The sequence below is a fragment of the Thermobia domestica genome, chromosome 8 (assembly GCF_964235325.1).
Source record: "Thermobia domestica chromosome 8, izTheDome1.hap1.1, whole genome shotgun sequence".
NCBI classification, from domain to species: domain Eukaryota; kingdom Metazoa; phylum Arthropoda; class Insecta; order Zygentoma; family Lepismatidae; genus Thermobia; species Thermobia domestica.
In genome coordinates, this window is record NC_137461.1 from 100,548,945 (window position 1) to 100,570,630 (window position 21,686).

General features: G+C 35.9%; 1 protein-coding gene across 1 annotated transcript in view; it reads right to left on the reverse strand.

The window, feature by feature from the left end:
- Positions 1-21,686, reverse strand: part of LOC145693102 (ran-specific GTPase-activating protein-like) — a 45,382-nt gene that overhangs the window by 9,235 nt on the left and 14,461 nt on the right. Inside the window, exons 2-5 of the mRNA XM_081768799.1 lie at positions 18,090-18,229; positions 15,388-15,545; positions 9,903-10,031; positions 7,372-7,455 (exon numbers count right to left, since the gene is read on the reverse strand). Coding sequence (XP_081624925.1) covers positions 7,372-7,455; positions 9,903-10,031; positions 15,388-15,545; positions 18,090-18,229 — 511 coding nt within the window. The remainder of the gene's footprint in view (positions 1-7,371; positions 7,456-9,902; positions 10,032-15,387; positions 15,546-18,089; positions 18,230-21,686) is intronic.

The window sequence follows — 21,686 nt, forward strand, 5'->3', positions numbered from 1 at the left end:
TGTGCCGCAATTTTTAGATTATACCTATAAATTCCGTGGACACATTATTGGCCGATGTCATGGCAAGAACAAATATCTCGTTCGTTATGTCAATGGTAGAGGTATCCAAATTGAGGAAGAGATTGCAGTAGAACGATTGAAGAAACTACCTGCACACCCCCCTCCCACCTCACTTGGCAAACAACAAAACGCTCAACCTGCGAGTAATACACAAGGGATGTCCACAGACTCCGTAAACAGAGCCCCGCCTCTGAAACTCAAGCGAGTCCAGGGTCATTGGCAGACTGTGTACCCCATGGTAACCGAAAACTTGCTGTCAACCCCTCTCCCTGTGTTTTACCCTCGCCTCATTCCTGTTGTGTAGCCTTCCCCTTGTAACTATGCATCCCGCCTCTTCTCCCTCAAGTTCGAAAAAAAAAAAAAAAAGGTATTCAGGCAATACTTAGAGGACACTGATTTGGAAAAAGAGTACTGGAAACGGAAATTGAGAATCAACCCCTTCCCCCACCCTGATCGAGTGGTCTGATCAACCACGCCTTCCCAACCCCTTTCCTTCCACATTCTCATTTCCTTTTCCCACTCACATTTCCTTCCCCGTCGGAGAAGAAAAGGAGACATTCCCCCCCTTGAAAGACACAAAATAACTCGACGTTATTACGTAGGACTTTCGAGACGAAGACAACAGAGAACCAAAAGGGTAGTACAAGACACATCGCGTTAGACATGCGAATGGAGTATGTATGAAACACCCCCTTGCTTGCAACAGTGCATCCAAGAGACCATGTGAATTCCATTGACACTTTTGTATATAGACTATACCAGGAGAATTAATGGATATTCATCATTCTTTTCTTTCTGTCTTCACTTCTATTCATGTCCAAACCTGCACTCATATTTAACTCTACATATTCCTTTATACACACGAGTAAAAGGGCATATGAATATCAACGTAATGTTTTAAATGCACAGATCCGAATCCTGCTTGTTTCTGTTGCATTCTCCTCACACGACTCCGTGCTTCTCTGCGACGAGCTTTGCTGACAGCGCTCGCTCGCTCACTTATTGTTATCTTGTCATATGTTGACCTTGAGTTGGAGTGAACACACATATTTGTTCTCCCCTCCTCTCATTCTAAGAAACTGTAATATGATTTTGAGGATTCTTGTCTTTAAATGATTACTATTGAGATAGGTGTCCGTTCCACGAACAGACATTGAACCTGCTTAATAGAGACATGATTTTCAGTGCTACTGTAATATACAAAATGACATTGACATTTTGCAATTAGCGATGAATTAATTTTATTCCATTAGTGTAGGATTCGTGTTTTGAGTGTGTTCATGTAACACAGGACTCTAGAAGCGAATATGATTTCACTTTATTTACATGTTATTTTAGTTTGATTGATTTTAAACTCATTTTGCATTTTATTTTAGTTGGTAATATTCATTATCCATAACTACTTAGTGCTTGCTGAAATAAGTATGTGCTCATATCTTTTTCATTTCAGGTACATTGATTTAAAATTTTGTCGTACCTTTCGCATATATTTTATGTTCATTTCATGTTTACTTTTCAATTTACTTTGATTATTGAATGATACATACATTATGCAATTTCAAGAAATCATTTCCAGATTCATGCGTTATACTTTTATGCGATTTTAATAATTTTCATTACTTTCAGCTTTGATTTTATATTCAATATTTGCATTTATGTTTTGATTTTGATTGTTGTATGTTTATGTCATAGTTAGTCTTGCACTCAATTTACGTGTTTACGACCAGAATGATATACAGGGCTTTCCATTTTAATTCGCCCTTATTTTGAGTTTAAATTTTCACATATGTATATGTTTCACTTTTGTTTCAAATTCAAGTTTCATTCACTTTGTTATGTTTCAGAAACTCAATTTTTTTTTCGTTTTACTCCGTATTGCATCTTTTCAAGTTTTCATTTTTATATTTGAGAAAATTGCAACTTCGCGGAGGGAGCGTAAAACAGATCTAATTTGTAATTTCTAAAAGGAATACAAAATAAATCAGAAAAGAGTAAAAAGGAAATAAAGATACGCGATTATTCTAAATTTAATTTTACATTGCATAGAAACGATTTCTTTTCGCGTCTCATGCAATTAGATTGCAATAATTCAACATTAGCCGGAAGCAAACATGCAGATAGAGCAGAATAGAAAAAAAAACACACAACGAAACTGCAGACATAGGATGGAAACACACTGAAGAGAACGTTCTCATCACAAGCAATTGATTTGCTGAGATAGGGACGCCAGATCCTTCGAACAACGCCGAGCGAACTTACAAATAGAAGCAAGGACTTGTAACATTAAGCTTTCTACCTCGGTATTTCAAACTCGCAACACCTCTGTGCGCGAGCTACTTCGATTTGTGTTATTTTGTTATCCAAGTATATATGAATCTGAAGAAGAAAATACCTAAAATGAGAAAAGGACTATCATAGACTTTTAGGGTATTTCAGATCCTTAGAAGACACCCTCGTGGTCCGCCCAAACGAGGGAACATCACCGAAAACTTCGCCCATAAAGGAAAGAGGGAAGAGATGATTGCCTAGCTGTCTACGATGCTGGAGTCCAGACTCATAATTGGTCGTCGCCCAGAGCTAATCTCCAATCAATTTAGATGCTTGATGGACTAAAAACCTTCCCACCTCAGTTTTCGGACTAGTGTCACTTATCAACATTCAAGAACTGTGTATTAGTGATGTTCTAGTGTGAGTGTTCATACAGACTACTACGAACTGGAATGGATGGAACCAAAGCCGTAAGTAGTATTCATTTATTGGCAGATCCGAGTCAATTGCAGTTTCTATACATATACTCTCCATTCTGCTCTCGTGTCTGAATGTTTCCTTTTAGGCTGTGTTGTTTCCAATCTAACACCAACCCAAAATTTTGTCGGGAATTAAATTTCAAATTAGATTCGTTTTAAGAAACAAAGGCACTCGCATTAAAGCCTCACACATTGCCTTTACTGTGAATGAATATTTCCTTTCTACTCGCACTTTTCCTCCTCGAAAACTGTGTGCCTTCATTCACCCCAAAATGCTCTCCCAATAACTTAAAAATGAAGATACGTTCTAGGTTGCAGGTACGGAAACCTCACCTAGACAAGAACGTTTAATGTGCGCTGTGCCCTGAGACCAGGTAAGACTCAGGAGCATATGCACACAACGATATTGTATATCTTTATTTTTTTATTATTTTCTGTAAGTGTATGATGGCACTTCATATTAAAGCAGTTTGAAAAGCACGCCTGAGAATTCATTTGACTTGCTGTGAATGATAGGTCAGCATGTTTTACGAATTTTTTCGGTGTGCTAATCACTTTTTTCGAAGGCGAAAAAGTAGATATACGTAGGTAATAAGGGATGATAGAGGAGATATGATGGTACTTGCTCTACAGATGTCAACTTACATTACATGAGTACTATATTGATTATTGTTTAATCTTCAATCATACAATAATATAAGGAACAATAATGGAAGAACATTACATTTATTATTAACAAACTTAAGATATTACTAAGAATGTTCCTAAACGAAAAATAAATAAAAGATCTTATCCAGGTTGGTTTACAGCTGAGATAATAAATCTTATAAAACAAAAAGAATATTTTAGAAGAAAAAGGAGTCATTCCAATTTTAATTTCTTCAAATTTGTTGAATTACGCAAAAGGTTGAAAGATATGATAAGTAGATCTTACAAATTATACATGAGTAAGGTAGAGAATAATATAATTGAGAATCCAAAAACATTTTGAAGTTTCATAAATAATAAAAAGAGGGATAACAGGAAACAGAATCAGCTGACTTGTGAAGGTTAATTGCTTAATTCCAGTAAAGAAATTTTGGATTCTTTTGCAGATTATTTTAAGAGTGTTTATTCCTCGGATTGCTCTTCTTATACAATTTCTGAACCGAGTTATCATGAAACATCCCACTGTTTAAATATTTCTACTATCACTAAAAGATTACGAGGTATCTGTAAAAAAATTAAAATAAAGTAAAGTGAGTGGTTATGATGAAATACCTACTTACATATTTAAAGCATTTGGGGAAGTGCTTCGTGTTCCTCTTTTATATATATATATATATATATATATACATACACAATAGCATCTTGGAATCTCAAATATTTCCAGATATTTGGAAAATTAGTAAAATTGTACCAATTTTTAAGTCGGGCAATCCATGTGAAGTAAAAGAATTATCGGCCGATTTCACTTATATCTGTTCCTTCGAAAATATTTGAGCAAATTTTGTATCAGAAAAATTTTGAGCATGTTAAATCTTATATATCAACTTATCAACATGGTTTTTATCCGAAAAGATGTACTGTTACTAACTTGGTCACATTTACTCAATTTATACCTGATTCTTTCAATGATGGCTATTCTGTGGACGCAATATACACTGATTTTGCTAAAGCATCTGATAAATTGGATCATACCATTTTGCTTCAGAAGTTGTCTAATTTTGGTTTGTCTTATGGATTACTAAAATTAATTTCTTCTTACTTAAGCAACCGGAAGCAGTTTGTAGTATATAAGCAATTACACTCTTTTATGTTCAATGCAAATTCAGGTATACCACAGGATCCAATTTGGGACCATTGTTTTTTCTCTTATTTATAAATGACTTACCACGTGTTATTAACTTCTCAAAATGTCTTTTATTTGCTGACGATCTTAAAATTTATAAGAAGATAACTTATCAACTTGATTGTATTGAGCTACAACACGATATAGATAGTTGTTACATACGGTCGCTGCAAAATAAACTTAATTTTAATATAAAGAAATGCTTAGTCTGTACATTTTCAAGACAATATACTCCATACACTCATGAATGTTATGAATCAGAAACATTAACCAGAGTAAATTTTACTAAAGATCTGGATGTATGGCTAAACAACAAACTTACATATGAATTACACATTGAAAAAATAGTTAATGAATCTTATAAGGCACTTGGTTTTGTGCTACGAAATTCTGAAGTTTTAAATAATATTCAAACTGCATTCAAGCTATTTAATAGCTATGTAAGAAGCAGATTAGAGTACGCAAGCGTGGTATGGAATCCTTTTTATCACTATTATATTAAGAAAATTGAAAGAATACAAATAAATTTTTTGCGACATATGTATTACAAGAAATATATAAGATCTTCATATGAAGAAAATATTTCTTATAATAATTTAGTTAATGAATTTACTTGTGACACATTAGAATTAAGGAGAGAATAACAGATCATTTATTTTTGTATAAAATTGTATATGGCCTTCTGGAATGTGATGAGTGTTTACAACTATTGAACTTCAATGTTAAAATGAAGGCGTTACGTAATCGGCAACCATTCTATTGTAAGAAATCTAATTCAGTGTCTCATCAAAACTCACCACTTATAAGACTCTCCAGGAAACATAATAATGCCATTAAAGGAAAAAAAATGAAATCGAATTTGCAATGACAATGAAAGTATTTATGGCGAATTTAAGGACATGAAATAATAGTACTTGTAATTGTGAATAACGCCTAGTATTACTAAATTTAGAAATTATTTTGAAATATTGAATTTATATTGCCTTGAAGAGATTATTGTTGTGTATTTTCATGTATATATGTTTTTGCTTTGCTTCGATTTATTGTGTTATTTTATTCCTTAAAGTCTTTTTTTCTTATTTTTGTTATTGGTATATTCTTCTTCAAAATATGCTGTGGCTATAATGTTGTCCAATGGTTAAGAATTATGATGTAATTGCAAATATTTATATTATACTACAATGTAATTTCGAATACGTATATTATATTGATTATTTGTACAATGTGATAACTTATGTATATTATGATGATGTTCGTAAATCTGCATATTACTAATTACATAGTTATAATGGCTGTTGTAATTGGAGCTTAAGCTAATAATTATTATTATTATTCGTTTAAAATATATTTTTCCGGAGGGAATTTGTTCGGGGAGATTTTGCCCTAGGCACATTCTTTCACGGGGGGATTATGTCCTACCCTGTGCCTTTTGGGGAGATTTTGTCCTCGATTCCAATTGAATGGTGCAGAAGCAGTGAACCAAACGCCATGAAATAGAAAACGGAGAAACGCTTCACTTTTTTTTAACACGACAGTACACAACTTTACAAGCGTTTATTCTACCACCAAAAACAAGTGCCAACTCAAGAATCGGAAAATACCAATATCTCAAAATCAGCTGAAAGTGGAGTTGGTTCACTCTGGTTCTACACCACACCCAATTAAGAATCGCTTTCTTTAATAGTTATCGCTAAATAATAACTATTCTATCAGCCCTTGTTTAAGGGTTAGGTGGTAGAGCAGCCATGGCTGAACCTCGCCCGCTTCAATAAAGACATTTTCATTCATTCATATTGTCAAACTAAACACAACAAAACACTGAGCAAGGGTATGTGATAATATATATAAAAGCACACAATCACGTAAGAGTTTCAACACAATAACTGTTACGTGACTATGTGCTTTTATATATAGTATCACACAGCCTTGCTCATTGTGTTGTTGTTTAGTCTGAATAATAGATGGAATACAGCTAAAATTTCACCTTATTCAGTACACTAAAAATCAAAATATCACACATTTTTTCTAGCACATGTTCACTTGTCATTCTAATTTCAGCTTTGTATACAGAGAACTGAAACAAATCGAGAAAGAGAAAAGCGAGAAGTTTTTAATTTCAGCGGTTATAATTTTAACATTAAAGAATATATGTTGTAGAACATCTTTTACGTGTAATATTAACTTAAAAATATAACTTTTCAGCACATTTTATTCATTATTATTATTGTTATTTTGAAAAAATTAGGTTTTCTCGCACAAAAGCTTTGTCATTGCAGTAACTGTATGTGAAGGCATCTATGAGAAAAGGAAATTTCGAAAGACTGGACTGAAAAGGTAGGTATACAATAAAGGCTTTTATATTTCGATCTAGTAAATTTGTAACAGACTTTCAATCAAATGCGAGGAACATGCGCCGTACGTGTTCGATCTAAGGCACAGGGACTACGAAAGCACACAGCTCAGTCACAGCTGCCTGATAGCTTACTTGGGCGTAAGTTCATTTGATTACAGGTAACTAAATAAATAAATAATACTTGCATACGAAAATGAGTACTTTTCAATCAGTATAAAACAGGTTCTACTTATAAGTAACACTTATGGCACTAAAAAATTCACACAGAATAATCAAAATTTTAATCATACAGTATTTCCTGTGCCATCTATCAATCTGGATTAATAATTAACAAATCACTTTTTTCCGTGATGCAATTACAAATACTTCACTCCACTTACCTCCACTTGTGTTCTTTTGCTCTGAATAATATTCTTTCACAATATTCTGTGCTTCTTCAAATTTATTCTTCCATTTCTTGGCATCTGCAAAATTGGAACTTGATGTATATATATTTCTATCTAGTAAGACAATGTAATTTCAATTGACACACAAGTAAACAAACTGCAAAGCGTATTTTCGAAATATTACATAAACTACTGAGCAATTTAAAATTTTATAACTAACTATTTTTAATCTTGTAACAGCTGAATTGTATCCAGTAAGCTTCATTTTTGATGTGTGTGGTCTGTGGTTGATTTACGCTGTTTCACAGCTGCACGGAAGCTGGAAGTAGTAGGAGCGCCAATTTGAATTCACTTTCGTACCCCTGGTTCTCCGGCTCAAAAGCCTGATCCAGAATTCCATAGGCCTACAACTCTAACTATTGGCAGTGGGTATGTTGGCCTATCCAGGAGTAGGATTGAGGCACGTACCTCTAGATGTTTGGATGGTCTATCTCGTTCACTTTTATGGTATAAAATTGCCAAAAATTCAAAACTTGGACGTTTTTGATCTAATGTATCCCTTTTGACGAGGTTTTATTATGTTATGGATGAGTGCAGGGTCCACTGTCTTTAATAAGTCAGAGGTACATTAACACTTTTCTCAAAAAAATTCGGGAAGCGGATGTAGGACAACCCTTAAATTTTGGAAATTGCCAAATTTTAAAATTTAGTATGACAGTATAGTACCATGGTATGTACCTTTGGAAATTTAGGTGATCCATCTTGTTCCTTTTTATGGATAGGAGAAATGAAAAAAAAAAAAAGTTTTTGATCTTTTATATCCTCCTCGTCAATGAAGGTTTATTACTTATACGGATGATTATAGGGGTCCTACTGTCCTCCACAAAACATGAGTACATTAACGCTAGTTTCAGGAGGAAAGTATAGCCCACCTTGAAACTACCAATATTAAAAATTTAGTATGGTGCTATAGAACCATGGTATGTACAGTCCGCAGCAAAAAACCTGCAACATGAGCATGTAAGTTTATTGTGAAACGACGAAGTCTTTTGCTCCAAAATAAGTGTACAGGGGAGGACGCCGAGGTTTCTGCTGGCGTGATTCGTGCCACTTAGACATTATGCTGATTCCCTGCGCTGTTAGAAGTAGTTTTACAATAAACTTACATGCTCATGTTGAAGGTTTTTTGCTGCACACTGTACCTTTGTAAATTTGGGGTGGTTCATGTGTTCCCTGGTATCCTCATTCTAGTACAAGGGTAAATCGTAAGTCTTGCTAAATTTCCACAACTCAAACAGCAAGCGCCTGTATACGCCGTGTTCGACCGTAATTACAAGATCACACTGGCCCAAGAGGAAGTGTGGCAAGCAGACTATTTAACACGGGAGTATCTTCAATCAGTTTTTAGTGACGCGAACTGTTACTGTACGAGTTCGAACTAGGACGTAACGCTGCGGTGGAAACTCAAAATAGGCGGAAGAAGGTGCCATACCCCATACCATAGCCAAGCAACTTGTTGGTTCCAGAAATTTTGTGCAGGTTATAAAAATATCGAAGAACAGCAAAGGATAACAGATTCTGAGGTCATACGACACGCCATTGAGGAAAATTCATCCACCAGCACACAACTATCAAACCAACTCGGTATGTCCCAGTCCACTGTAGGGCGTCACTTTCACTAACTCATAAAAACTGGCGCCGGCTCAGTCCCAGAGGAACGTTGATGTGTGCCGATAACTGCTATAAGATCCGCGTAATGAAGTTTTCCTTAAACGTCACACGCGATGAAGAGTGGGCGTTTTTTTTTTTTTTTTGTTTTGTTTTTTTTTTTTTTTTTTTTTTTTTTCAAACCAGAATGTGCAAAAACAGTAGTTGAGCAAGAGCCAAGTTCCAGGACCAGTCTTCAAACAGGATCGTTTCGATCATAGTCATGTTCTATTCATGATGGAACTCTGAAGGGTAATGTTCCTAACAGTCGTACCATCAATGCCCGACCCTTATTCCGAACAGTTGGAGATGATGTATGCTACATTACGCCAAAAATATCCTGCATTGGTAAACCGAAAGCAAGCTTTGCTGCAACAGGATAATGCAAAACCACAATTGCCTCGAAAATGCAACAAAAAATTCAGGAGCTTGATGGGATCAAATTGATGCTACACCCAGCATACAGTCCTCACCTTGCCCCTTCGAATTATTACCTGTTTCGACCCATAGCACTTCCTGAAATCCCGTTACTTACTTCAACCAGCAGGCGGTAGAAACAGCAGTGCTGACTTCTTTACCTCTAACGACAAAATTTAGTATCGATGTGGAATCGAGGAACTGGCAGGAAGGTGGCTGGAGACAGTCCAATACGAGGGACTATATTTTTAATATTAACCCGTTTTCATTATACTCTAATGAAGACAAGTACGTTGTGTACTAGAATAAAGCAAGACTTATGACTCAACCCTTGTTAACATGAACTTTACTAAGATTATCAAACTTACACGAAAAAAAAATAATAACTAACGGTAACTTACTTTCAGGAGTTGCAAATTTTATTGCAAGCAATTCCTTTCTGGGAATTTCGTCTGCGAAATCCGCTGGAACACTATACACCCATGCTCTGTCGCTGCTTGAGTTAGGTTTCAATTCCATCCATGGCGTAACTAAAATTAATATTAATAGTAAAGACTACAAAAATATTTATTGTTATTCATTACAACAAAATTAAAGACACTAACTGAAAACATGGGAAGAACAGAATGTACCGAAATTCCTGAAAAATATTACAGTTGAGCCTTGCATAAGAAACCATGCCTTTTACAAACTCGCAAGTACGGTAATTTTAAAAAAAATAATTAAAAAAGGAAAACTTTTTACCGTTATGTACTAGAAAACAATATTTTATAAATGACGTTCTGTATCTTTCCATATTATATGTACCTATAAGTACCTGCTATGACAATTGAACTAATTTTTATAGAAATCAATAATATATTAAGAGACTGGAATTTAACTGATGTGTATTTTAAAAGAAAAGTGAAGCTGAGCTTATATTATGGAAAACAAGTTATGGGATAAGAATACACATAAGAAATCCACAATGATGCTATAGGACATGTAGTTCAATCCTATAACAATCTACACTGTGGAAATCTAAACAATGACGAATAGTGTGTGTAGAATGCAACCGAAGCAACGGAGATGAGATTCCTAAGAACCTAGGGTTATCATATTCTGAAACGTCAAAATGCATTCAGCAAACTATCTGGCTAACTCGTTATATAAACATTAATTTTTGATACATGAATGGTAATTTTTATTTCCAAATTGCTTTTAAAACAATATGAATAATATACTGAAATGTATGAAAAATAGTTCAACGCAAGTACTTACACACACAACATTATATTGATTCTGCTTATTCATAGTTGTCAGCAGAACTGATCAGATCACTTTTAACAATTCCTTCTCTGAATACAAACAGCAAAAAATATTTACATATGAAATGTTCACTTGAGCTTAAAAAAAAAATAGGACAAGTCAAGGAATATTGGAAAATGCGAGCGGATAAAAGTTTTCACTCTCAAGTTGGGGATGTGTCTGCATAAATCCTCAGATAAGGTAACCCTATAAGAACGGAAACAAGAGAAGATCGAATATGAAAGAAACTATTACAAATTCTATCAATCAAGAGTTTCGAAAAAGAACAAAAACATCTACACTACGTTGTTATGGACAAGTGAAAAGAATAAAAGAAGTTTCTACATATGAAAATAACTCAAAACTGATAAGAAAAACCAATAAATAAATAGGATGTGGAGTATAAAATGGGAAAAAAAATTTTAAAAAAGGCAGTGAAGGAAGTCCTTGATGAGTAGAGAGACTTTTTTTTGGTGACACGCGAAACGTATCAGTTTTGTACGAAAACGTTGTGTACCTAAAATATATAGTTTTTCACCATTTGTTAGGCCATATAACGCTCGCGATTAAACGCGAAATTCTGTCGAATTAGCAAAGTTTGCAACAAGTCCCGATATTCCACGAAATTCACTCAAAAGTGACAATTTTTCAACGCAATGTGATGAAAATTCTCATTTTTGAGAAAACAGAGCACCATGAATTTTTGAAATTTTACATGCGAGCTCCAAATGGTATCTACGGGTGAAGTGGATAGTGTGGAAAGAGTGTTGCGCGGTATATTAAATGAGCATTCAGAAATCGCTGGAAAGTGTCTCCAACTAATGTACACTCCTGTCCAAAATTATTGTCCATGTCTATACATATGTTGTTGTAGGAATATAATTTGATAACATATTTGTCCCGCATTTCTTACATTTTTAGTATGTGTATAATCGGCAAAGATGTGACACATTTCATGTCAAAAGAGCAGTAAATAAGAACAATAAAACGAAAATAAAACTTTCTTGTCCATTTAGTAACATTTTGGCTCACTCATACTAATTTTCGAATTTATAATTCTTTCCCTATGAAATTTACCACAAATATTCATTTCCCGGTTATACACATAGTATCAGTATTAAAAGTATCCTACAAAAGCATTATCAAATTATGTCTTACAAGAAGAGTTATAGATATGCGACAATCATTTTGGACATGAGTGTACATATCAGTTTCGAATGTTGATGTGGAGAGAGCTCTCTCTTCTTACAATGACATACTTACCGACAAAAGAACAAATTTAACACCAGAAAACATTGAAACTGAGACGATACTTATATAAAAGTCCTCAGTTAATATTTGTATATAAATAAGGCTACTAAAACACCACAAAACATTTCACATTGCATTCTAATATTTCCCTTTTTATTATGGCACATAATCACTACGATAAATACACACCTTAAAAGATTTTTGCGTGTAGCTTTTTACAAGATGGTTCTGGAATTATATGTTATTTATATTTCGTTGCTATGACAACGAATCTTTAACATAAAACAGTAACGTATATCAACAGCAAAACAATTACATTTATATATCCTTTTTCTTTCTATATATTTCTTCTTCCTTTTCTTAGGTAGCTTGTGCATCAATTTGAAAAAATGAAATCTTTGAGTTTTACGTCCCACGGTTATGCCGGTTAGGCTAAAGGAGACGGTGATGATGAGTAATGTATGAAATGGTGGAATGAAGAAAGTGGGAGGAAACGGGAGAACCCCGAGAAAACCCACGCACACGGTGTTTGTCCACCACAAAGTTCACTTGGCGGGAGCTGGGATCGAACCCGGGACCCCAAGCACCAGAGGTGAACGCTCTACCACTGAGCCACCGCGGCCCCCGCATCAATTTGAAGTACATGCTGCCCAAAGATGTTGAAATACAAGTAGAAAAATACACGTATCGTTATAAAACAATGCTTAAGTGTTATTTGCAAAAGTAAACTGTGAACACTAAAGTTATTTTTTTCTATTAATGTTCTCTCTCTCTCTCTGTTTTTTCTTTCTTTAAATGATACTTTTATTCAGTGAGGATGCTTAGTGTTATTTTTTAAAAACTCAAATATTGTTTGATATAGTCTTGCATAAGCTCATATCATGGTGATTGATGAGTGAAAATTAAGGTGAAATAAAAGGTAACTAATTGTAATTGCCAAGAAAAATATTGTTCTTACATTGAATTTTTATTCACGATTTTGTCCCGCTTTACCCGTACTTTTTATAACGAAATTGCGAATTTTTATTTACCACAAAATCGTGTCTCTATTGATGAGGCTTCGTATACACTTAGGCTCATAAGGGTAACTGAACTGGAAATTTACGACTGGACATGTTAAAATTCCTCCTAAAATTTGGACGATACCATTTTGCCTTTATAGTGTTTACAGCATGTGCCAATATGCAATGAACATAAAACTATTATCACGGATTTGCTTGCTACTTGGAGTTTCGAAACTTAAGAATTTATAAAGATGAGACTGAATAAACTGTGTATAGAAGATATATTGCAATGATTATAGCCCCAACACCATGTATATTCAGAAGACTTTTACTTGTTTGAACAAGAATTATTGTAAACAGTTCTGGTTTCAAACAAATACTGAATATTAATGATCAATATGCAATACCAAGTCTAAATTCTTATCGCTCGTATTTAGTTCTGGAAAGTAACAAGTTCAGACAAGTTGTCTTTAGAATATATATGGCAAAAGCTTACTTGCTTTTGTGGAAAATTTAATCATTCAAGCATTAGCGATCACTAAATTAAAATGATGTGTGTCTCTACAATTAGCCATTTAGGTAGGCATGCTTAACATTGCTTCGTGTTCATAAATAAAACAATAGTCTTGAGAATAGATTTTAATGCAAATAATTAAATACACGAAGATTTTGAGTTGAGTTGATTTTAGTTTAGCGTCCCTTTCAGCAGCGAGGCTATATGAGACGTGGACCTACTGATTAACGTGGAATCCGAACCACATGAGCTCCCGCCGGGAATCGAACCCGGGTCTCCCACGCCAAAGGCGCGTACGCTAACCACTTAGCCACGAGGGAGCTCTACACGAAGATTTTATCAACGGTTGGGTTCATACCACTTATTGCAAAGTGTATTATTAAATTTGTTCGTTGTAAAAGCTGGTAGATGGAAGCAATACTTTGGCCCTAGCGTCGTATGTAGAATTAGGATAGCTGCTTTGCTGGGCCAGTATAATGGTGGCATGCTAGTCGCAATGTGAAGTGGCTTACAGGACAAGAGATTTTATGAATGTTTCTGGTGGTATACAACCCACTTAACAAACAGTCAGGTGTAAAAGTGTACAGGTCTTGTTATTAGTGGATTTCCCTCCAACACCAACTTCAGAAAACTATTATCCAAGCTACATATAACCAATTCATATTTCCCACAAACACCAACTTCATCTTCAAGTTCGTTCTAAGATTTACTTGTTCATAATTTTAGAAATGAATTATTTCTATTAGCATTTTTGTCAAAAATTAAAGCTAAATAAGTTAAAAATTTTAACATGTATTTTAAACATATCTTGAAAATCGGATGACTTCTCAAGCTAACCCAGATCAAGATTCAAGAGATTCTCTCCCTCATAAGTGAAGTTCTCAAACTTAAGTTAACATTATTCTTCCAAAGCGGAAATACAGACATAACATATGAATAACAAACAACTGTAAATAGATCAATAAATAACAAATTGAAGGGAAGACACGGTGGCTCAATTGTACAGTGCTCACCTATAGTGCAAGGAGTCCCTCGTTCGATTATAGGCCAGTTTATAGTGGGCAATATCATGTATCTGGGTTTTCTCGGGGTTCTCCCGTTTCTTCCCACATGTTCATTCCACCAATTTGTTCATTATCATTCACGTTCATTAATCACCCATCTCCTTCAGCCTAAAGAGCATAAAACTAGAAATAAATAAATAAATATCATAATTTACTTGGTAACTTCAGTTATTACTATTTTTAATAGGGTAATATGTGATCAGTGTTACTTTGTAAAAATACAGATGCTTTCGAAGAGGATTTGCTAGTGTTAGTAGATTAATTATAATCATCTTAAATTATCCACAAAAGTATTGCTCAAGTAATCAGAACTCACTTGTTTACTATTATATAAACCAAGAAATCTTATTCTTACTTGGAATCATACTTTTATTCCATACCCTTCTTAATATTTTTATAATCTTACAAATTCATGTAACTATATATTCTTTGCCCTTACGATATATAATTAGTATCTTCGATACATTTTGTTTGTCATACCTTACTATCTGTAATCAACTTCAGGCTCCATCAGCATGTGCATTCTATCGTGACACTTCCTGCCAACAGTCAGTACGTCCCGATTCCCGCTGGATTTATTTCTTGTTACTATACAGAAACTGCAGCTCAGTACCTCTTAATTCAAGCAGACTTTTAACCACCTTACGATGTTTTTTTTTATTACTATTAGCCCGGAAACATGCGTATTCAGACGAAGAAAATGACATACTACAGGTTACTATTCTCAACAGGTGCTAACGGGCAGAGTTCAAGAACTGTGACTTACCAAAATGATTAGCACAAATTTTTAGTGTTTTATCTCTTCTCATGACTACTCTAACTGTATTCCTCTGTGGATGTCGCAAGAGCTTTACATCTCCAGTTCCTCTTTCTTTCCACTCTGGAGGAGTCTCATTGGTGTCATAGCGAAACAGCTTGGCTCTCCTGTAAGAGAACATTCACAATTCATATTAATATGTTTCGGAAGCAAGCTGAAGGATTACGAGTTTTGCTGGCTGTGTGAATGTATTCTATCTGCAGATTTGGATCTCAAAAAAGTGTTCACGGAATACGACATCATACCCGCAATAGCATCACCAATATAACTATTATACAGACGAAGATATCTCTACGACAGTATACCAAATCATTCATGAATTTTGGTAGTCATAAAAATTATCAAAGTAAATATTCGTACCAGGGTAAAGTAACAACTACAGGTTCAAATACAGAGAATTGTGGCTTATCTAGACGTTTATCGTAAATGTACACACAGCAGATGAAATACAAGTACTATCCAACACAAAATCACAGAAAAGAAAAAAATTGTCTTCTAAGTTCTAAAACTACATTTGGATTAAGTATCATATTACGGTACGAACACAACTGGAAATTTTATTATTTAATTTATTTATTTTAATAAGTCGACAAATCAGAAGCTCCACAACCATGTCAAGATAGATTAACCATTACAATCTAAAACTTCCTATTACTTGGTTTAACAACTTTTGGTATACAGAAGTTTGTTCGCTTTACATTCAATCATTTTTAACGGGTATTCATTCACTTTAAGAGATACCGCGCCCGCCAATCATGTTCTATTACAGTCCCAGGATTGTGGACTATCACACGGCATTGCTGGTTTCAATTGCAACAAGCTCCTACGCAGGACAGGCATGGGAACTCTGTCCCAATCCTTCCTGCAAGCTTTTCATAGACCATCCAGGATGTGCGGACGGTGATGTTGAAGATGTTTCAACAGTCCAAATGCTCAATAATTCACTGGACTGGCAACTGGGATTTTCACAGGAATGTCTTCAAACGGAATTACACGAATTCCTAATTTCTCTGCCATGTCCTTATAAGAACATATTGATGTGCTGGCGGTATGACTCGAAACCTTGTCCACATGGATCATCACCTGGTTTGCGTCTATTCCATACAATTATGGGATGTCTCTCCGATAGACACGTGTTAGAATGGATTCTTAGAAGTTTCTTGTATTCGCCTTCACGTTTTTGTCCACCTCGCATATCAGCAACTTGCCTTCATATCTGAATCTCATAACAACCATAAAGCCACTGGGGAAACTTTCCCTGCACTGAGGAACAAAGTTGCTGCGCTCCTTGCCGCCAATGCCACGGTATGTGATCGCCCGGATGTAACCACCAGTAGTGAGATAGACAGATGATTCATCCATTGTGACAACTTTCTTTCATTTGGAACCCGGAAGGTACTTTTCATACAGTTTTCTGCAATGTGACACGGTAACGGGTGGTGTACACACGGGCCTTCCGCACACACTTCAACCTGAGGCGCTTGCGAATTGTTTTGTTAACAGTTGACAGTGCGAGATGGAATCTGTGGCCGTCGGGGGATTATCTTGACACGTTAACCAACAGATCCCCCTTAGCAGTACGGATGTCACTTTGCCTGCAGTCCTACTGGTGGTTTTCGTGGGTGAATGTTTCGCAAGAGGAGCCTCTTGTGTGTAATGGGCCACAATTGCTTTCGTAGTAATCACCCCGAGTGTTAACCCATTCTGCCGACACTGTTTCACAATGCGTACGTACGAAAACTTAACATGGGAAAAGGCCATTACGTAACCTTCCCAACATCAGCTTATTTTCGGCACCATTTGATAGCACTTACTACCAACACTCACATCTACAAGGTCAGATACAACGCAGCTCGGCTAGCATCCTCATACTTCCAGCACGTAGCAGCACCGAATCTAAAATGGTCGGATATACAGCGAACAATCTTCTGTAACTGATTCTAGTTAGTAGGAACAAGAGCAAATAATAATACATAATTACAAAAGCATAAACGTTTTTTTTTTTATTAGTATGACTACATATTTTTAAAATACACGATTTAACAAAGTTCAAGAACTGATGCTGGTACTCAGTAACTGCTAATGACAGAAAATTATTATGTGAAATTAATGGTATGATATTCTTGCAGCACACATGAAAATTTGATAAAAAGAGCATCTGTGTCCTTTCAAACATCGGTCATCAAAAACACTCATCAACTGTACAAATTTCGTCATTAGATCATTAAATAGACAAGCTGATATTAAGCAGTTTCAGCAGCTTGAATACTGTGATTGAAGAATGACCGCATTTATGTAGCAGTACAACAACTACTATATTCTTTTTTGTAGACCACTCAATTTCATCATGAACGTGCCCCACAACGAAGAATCCGAACTAGGACTTGGCACTGACACAATGAGGACAAAAATTTATGAAGTTTGTAATGATTTTTCGTCGGTCGATTTTACAGTATACTGATCATAAAAAAATAAAAAACAGCTTGGAAAAACAAACAGAACAGTTGATCCTCCATCCTATATACTTAAAAATAACGTTCATACAAAATGTTAAAAAGTGAGTTTATTAATACTTCGTTAACTATGCCCTAACAACTAATATTTTGATTCACCTCGATGTAATCACGACATATTAACAATGAGTAACTTACAACTTAATCATTTCCTCTTCTTCTTCTTCCAACGTAGAAATGTTCACTTCTGGCAGCTGAATAATAGGCTCAAAATGAGGATCGTGTTCGGATACGTTAGAATCATTTAAACTGGTGTTATTGTCGCCTTGTTGATCCTCCTAGAAATAAATTTCGAGAAAGAAATACCTCATTAGAGAACTCAAAAGTTTTGGGAAAACGTCAACAATCACGTTACATAAAATTTGTACACATAATGTAAAAGGGTCTTCTCTTTCTTTCTTCGATACAGAAGGTTGTCTGCGACAATAAAAAAACCGAATTTAAGCCGCTTATCTGACTGGTATCCCTTTCTCCACAATCGATTTGTGTTCGATATGATGGTCACTGGCCCAAACAATCACCCGCAAGGCATCGTAGTTTCAACTGTAACAAACTTTTATGTAGAATGGAAAGGGGAATGTCTTGGCACACCACTTTGATAACTTTCCGAAGACCCTGCAAAATACGGGGACGCTGTCAAGCAAGTGCCTGTTTGAGGAGTTCAAACACACAACAGTCCTTTGGTGAGGCGTCCGCAATTTCACAGGAATGGCCAAAATGGAAATACGAATTTCTGTGAGTGCGTAGAATGCCTGGGATGGTCGAGAAGTATGGCTGAAGGTATCACGTGGATCCATATATATATTTGTGGTCTCGTCACCGTACAGCTGGGGAATGTATATGCCATATAAAGGGTCCATAACGTACTCCTGGAAGCAAGCTGCGTTGACTGGTGTTGGAAGGCACTTGACGAGTAGTAGCGTTCCTCAACTGCAATATCCTGTCACTACCAAAAGCCCTTGGAAAACTTTCCTTTGACTGCAGTAAGTTCGAACGGCTCTTGTGGTCTGTTTAAAGGTACAAAATAGATTGAATTGTGTTGGTCTGATCTAGGTAAAGCCAATCCTCATGCAGGGTGTACATCCATTTCCACTTTCCCGTGTAAGATGTTTCATACAGTTTTTTCTGTTTGTGTACCTCTCCTGGATGTAATGCTCTGTGACGTGGTGTCCACGCGCTTCTAATGTGATATGACCAAACTTTTCTGCGCTGAGAGACTATCCTGTGTCATTGTTCTCTTAATGGTGCGCGATGAATTAGTGGTTCGAGCGGGTTAGGGCGATGTTCTCTTAATTTACGGTTGACCACGTTCCACAGGGTCTTTTGGGAACATGGTCGAATGATGAAACCCATACCAGCTTTGCTGATGATTGAACTCTCTTCTTCGCACTGTTTCACTATTGCTGACCGGCTATAATGAGCGTTGAAAAATCCACAGATGAACCCCTTCACTAAAGCTGCCACTTTCATCTTCACGTTTCATGGATCGTGCTCAACAGATATTCGACAGATTTAAAACAAAAAGTTCTTAATTCAACTTTGCTTTTCTCCGTAAACGATAAAACTGACAATGACTTGGTTTTTGGATCCTAGGTTTGACTGAAGACAAACTAGTTTGATTAATTTTCAAAGTTATATTGTCTTGTTTGATTGAAAGGTTAAGTCAAGCAATTTAAACTTGTCAATAGTTATGATAACTACTAACTCACTTAAATAAATAATGTTCCCATTTCCACTTGTCCTGCTTTTTGTGTTTTATAGCCAATATTCTGAAGTGCTTCCCACACGCACTTATCTTAGGCTTAGGTTTAGAAATTCTTCTATGTTAGTCTTCACACTGTGTCCGTAATAACAGTGATCTCTCTCTGTATATATATATATATTGGGTGTCCCAAAAGTAATGGTGAAAAATGAAACCAGATTCCTGGGACCAAAACAAGAAATAAAGTTTATATGACATATTCCGGAAGTAGACAGGGGGGAGCAAGACAACTTCGAATGTGGGGGGGGGGAGGAGAAACTTGCCGACTTACAAAACCGCATCGAAGATACAAGTAAACATTTACGCAACACACCGGAAGTGATTGAGTGCATTCGAAACTTACGATTAGCACGTTAGATGTAGGAGGACAGCACTTTGATGATCTGTACGTACGTTTATTGTTAGCACGTATGATTCAGTAGCTTGTAGTGCTACTCTGTGTAAGATACTACATTACAAATACAGTACGTCATTGTGGAGTCTGCCTGTTATTTTATTACATTAAACGACTGGTTACACTTATTCTTATTTATACCCTCTATCTGCAAGTTTCTATCTGGTATACCACTTTCCATTGCCCCGTGAGATTACGCAACTATGCTAAGTAGTCTTAGAATCCCATTGTACAGTCCGCAACAAAAAACCTGCAACATGAGCTTGTAAGTTTATTGTGAAACGACAAAGACTTTTGCTCCAAAATAAGTATGCTGGGAAGAACGCCGATTTTTCTCCTGGCGTAATTCTTGCCACTGAGATGTTATGTTGATTCCCTGCGCTGTTAGGCGTAGTTTCACAATAAACTTACATGCTCATGTTGCAGGTTTTTTTGCTGCGGACTGTACATGTGCGTGCAATCGTGCCATGGATGACATCTTTCTGTATGGTTTCATCTTTACTGCGCCGTTTCATTACCCCTGCCGTAGAGATACTCGGTGAATCCCTAAATGACGTATGGAGAATCTCTGGCGCAGTCATGTAACATGCGTTTAACATGTCAAGCAGATATTTTTATGTATTTATTTAGCACCTTCCTAGCTCCTATCATTATTCCGCTGGCAAGTGTGAAGTTCCTTTCCTCCCACATTCGAAGCTGTCTAGCTCCGCCCCTCTCTACTTCACGACTATGTCATATAAACTTTTTTCTTGCTTTGGTGCCAGGAATCTATGGTTTCGTTTTTCGCCATTACTTTTGGGACACCCTGTATAATACACTTGTGTCAGCAGTCATGAAAAAGTGTTATGGAACTTCTTGACGGAGCATGAATATCGCAGAAAACGGTCAAACTGCGCAAAGCAGTTTCAGTGCTGTCCAGTTGGACTTTTATAAGTGCATTGAAATAACGTCATATACTGTAGTTATGATAACCCGACGGAAATTATCGAAGTTTAAGTATGGAATATGTTAGGTTACTTAAACTCTTCTCTATCGTCAAATGTCTATTTCTTGTCTCTAACTTACTATAACAGTAAGCTATTCCAAATCACTACTTCATATATCTTATTGAATCAATTTATTCTTAATCTGTGCCGTATTCTCTCTTCATATAAATCTCATTAGTAACATCAATCTTCTTAAATTATACTTATAATCGTAGTCAGTCTTGTAATCTTATAATCTTAAATCATATCTTTGCAAATGAAATGAAATCTTTTAGTTTTACGTAACACGTTTATGCCGGTTAGGCTAAAGGAGTAATGAATGAAATGGTGGAATGAAGAAAGTGGGAGGAAACGGGAGAACCCGAGAACACCAACGCACACGGTGTTTGTCCACCACAAAGTTCACTTGGCGGGGGCTGGGATCGAACCCGGGACCCCTAGCACCAGAGGTGAACGCTCTGCCACTGAGCAACCGCGGCCCCAAAGCATACCTTTGCATACCATCATTAATATATATCTTCATTACACCTTATATCTTTTTATTTGCACATACTTATGCCCAAATTACCTTAGAAACGGCTAGTGCACATTTT